The sequence below is a fragment of the Propithecus coquereli genome, unplaced genomic scaffold (assembly GCF_000956105.1).
Source record: "Propithecus coquereli isolate 6110/MARCELLA unplaced genomic scaffold, Pcoq_1.0 Scaffold244, whole genome shotgun sequence".
Lineage (NCBI taxonomy): Eukaryota > Metazoa > Chordata > Mammalia > Primates > Indriidae > Propithecus > Propithecus coquereli.
The window spans coordinates 1,283,928-1,286,051 of NW_012147997.1; the positions used below are offsets into that span (position 1 = coordinate 1,283,928).

The window sequence follows — 2,124 nt, forward strand, 5'->3', positions numbered from 1 at the left end:
AAGTAGAACTACAGAGTTATAGAATGTAAGACTTGGAGGAATTGTAGAAATTATCTGGTGTAAGCCCCTCATTTTATAGATAAAGAAGCCTACTTTCCAAACTTCCAGATGAGTTTTAATCTGTCTACTGGAGAAAGCATCAGCACTTCTTATTAAATGTATCCATTCTTATTGGATTTTGCATTTCTCTGCTCTACCAGTTAAGGCTTCCTCCTGGTTTCCGTATTTTTTTTCGTCATTGCTCTTCCTGTTACCCAACCCAAATCTCAAAATCATGACTGAGGGATGCCCTTTTCTTACCCTCTAATCAGCAATTCTTATATATGTGTTCACTGCAGTGTCTTTCCTATCCATCCTTTTATCCAATCCCATTGCAGCTCTCTGACCATTCATTCATTCATCAGGTATTTGTTCAGTCCTCTACCTGCGTCTTATACATTGGTTAGCATTTAACTAGATGCTTTGGGCAACACAGACATGGACCAGATAAGACATCTTTCAATAGTAGCTTACCTCCCACCTAGACTTCTGGATACACTCGATTATTTTTTCCCTGATGTCTGCAACTTCTCCATTCTCCAACTACAGTTTTGCTAATAAAGTCATTTTTTAAATACGAATGTTGATTTATTCTTTGTCTGAAACATATCTCCAACTATGCCACTTCTTTCCTCAATTTCCCAAAGATAAGTCTTTCCAACTATACAGAGATGATAGTAGTCTCCAAGCTATCATCCCCTTCAGCTCCCCTACTGCCCTACCAATAACATGAAGACCACTCAAAGTGGCACCCATATTCCTGCCTAAATCTCTTCTTACTTTCTCCATCCCTGCCTTTACTACCTTTCTATTAATATATGCCTCTATCACCTTCTCTCCTTCTCTGAAATCCCAATCCGACAAAATTCTATCTATCATTTTAGTGTCAACTCAAATGCCAAGTATACCTTAGAAATCACAATAATATCCCAACCAAATACAGCCTCCCCCTGCTCTGAATCCTCACAATGCATTTTTTTTTACTACTTTTATAGCAATTATTGCTTATTGTGCAATTTGATTGTGCACCTGACCTAGGCTCATTAGGCTTTAAATTCCTTAACAGACTCACCTATTAGTATTCACATCACTCACAACCCTCATACATGTAGTGAGAAGCCATGTAGTCAGGACTTTTCAATCTTGCATGACTTAACATATGATCCTCGGTATCCTTAGCTGTGAAATGGGGATAATAGCACCTTTCTAATAATTCAACATTAAATGAGACAATTGTGTAAATTATTTACTGTGGGCCATATAGCTGACACCTACAAATTTTGGTTTATTCTCTCAAATATGGTAAATCGCAAACATATGCATTTGAGGAATGCCCAAATATTTGAATATTATGGCATAGATTTTTATTTGAAATAACCTGATGCCATATGTTGTGTTTAAATCAATTAGATCAGAAAAAGAGCAAACATATGCATTTGAGGAATGCCCAAATATTTGAATATTATGGCATAGATTTTTATTTGAAATAATTTGATGCCATACGTTGTGTTTAAATCAATTAGACCAGAAAAAGAAAAGAGAAATAGCTGGACTTTTTTTTTTTTTTTACCTTGTGTTAATCCCAATAATCCATAGATATTAAGTTTATAGCTTCTTATTTGCTTCCATTCTGTGAACTCATTCATGTGTTTGGCTTCTCTTGCCCAGGCACTAAGCCATAGATTCTGTCCAATACTCGTCAAATTCTGCCCTAGGTAAGTGACCACAACCAGCCACACCCAGAGCCAGTTGAAGGATTGGAGGTATTTCACAATGATTGAGAACTTCACCTAAAGGCAAAATTGATATAACATTACATTACTGAGAAATATTAGAATGTAACATGCCATTTCTGAATAAGTTTCATTACTGGTAGCTTCTGACCAGTGTCAGTTAAATAAATAATATGATACAGGACTTCAAAGCTGTACTTTAAAGTCAAACAAGCAAGATTCAAATCCAATTCTGACATTTCCCAAGCTTTGTGATCTTGGTTAAGTAACTAACTCCTTTAACTCTCAGATTACTCATTTATAAGTTGGAATAATATTAGTAGCCACATTATAAGTACATTTAAAGTGTCAA

General features: G+C 35.7%; 1 protein-coding gene across 1 annotated transcript in view; it reads right to left on the reverse strand.

Moving 5' to 3' along the window:
- LOC105812130 (canalicular multispecific organic anion transporter 1-like) overlaps positions 1 to 2,124 on the reverse strand; it is a 171,550-nt gene that overhangs the window by 44,272 nt on the left and 125,154 nt on the right. The window contains exon 7 of the mRNA XM_012646516.1: positions 1,610 to 1,829. Coding sequence (XP_012501970.1) covers positions 1,610 to 1,829 — 220 coding nt within the window. The remainder of the gene's footprint in view (positions 1 to 1,609; positions 1,830 to 2,124) is intronic.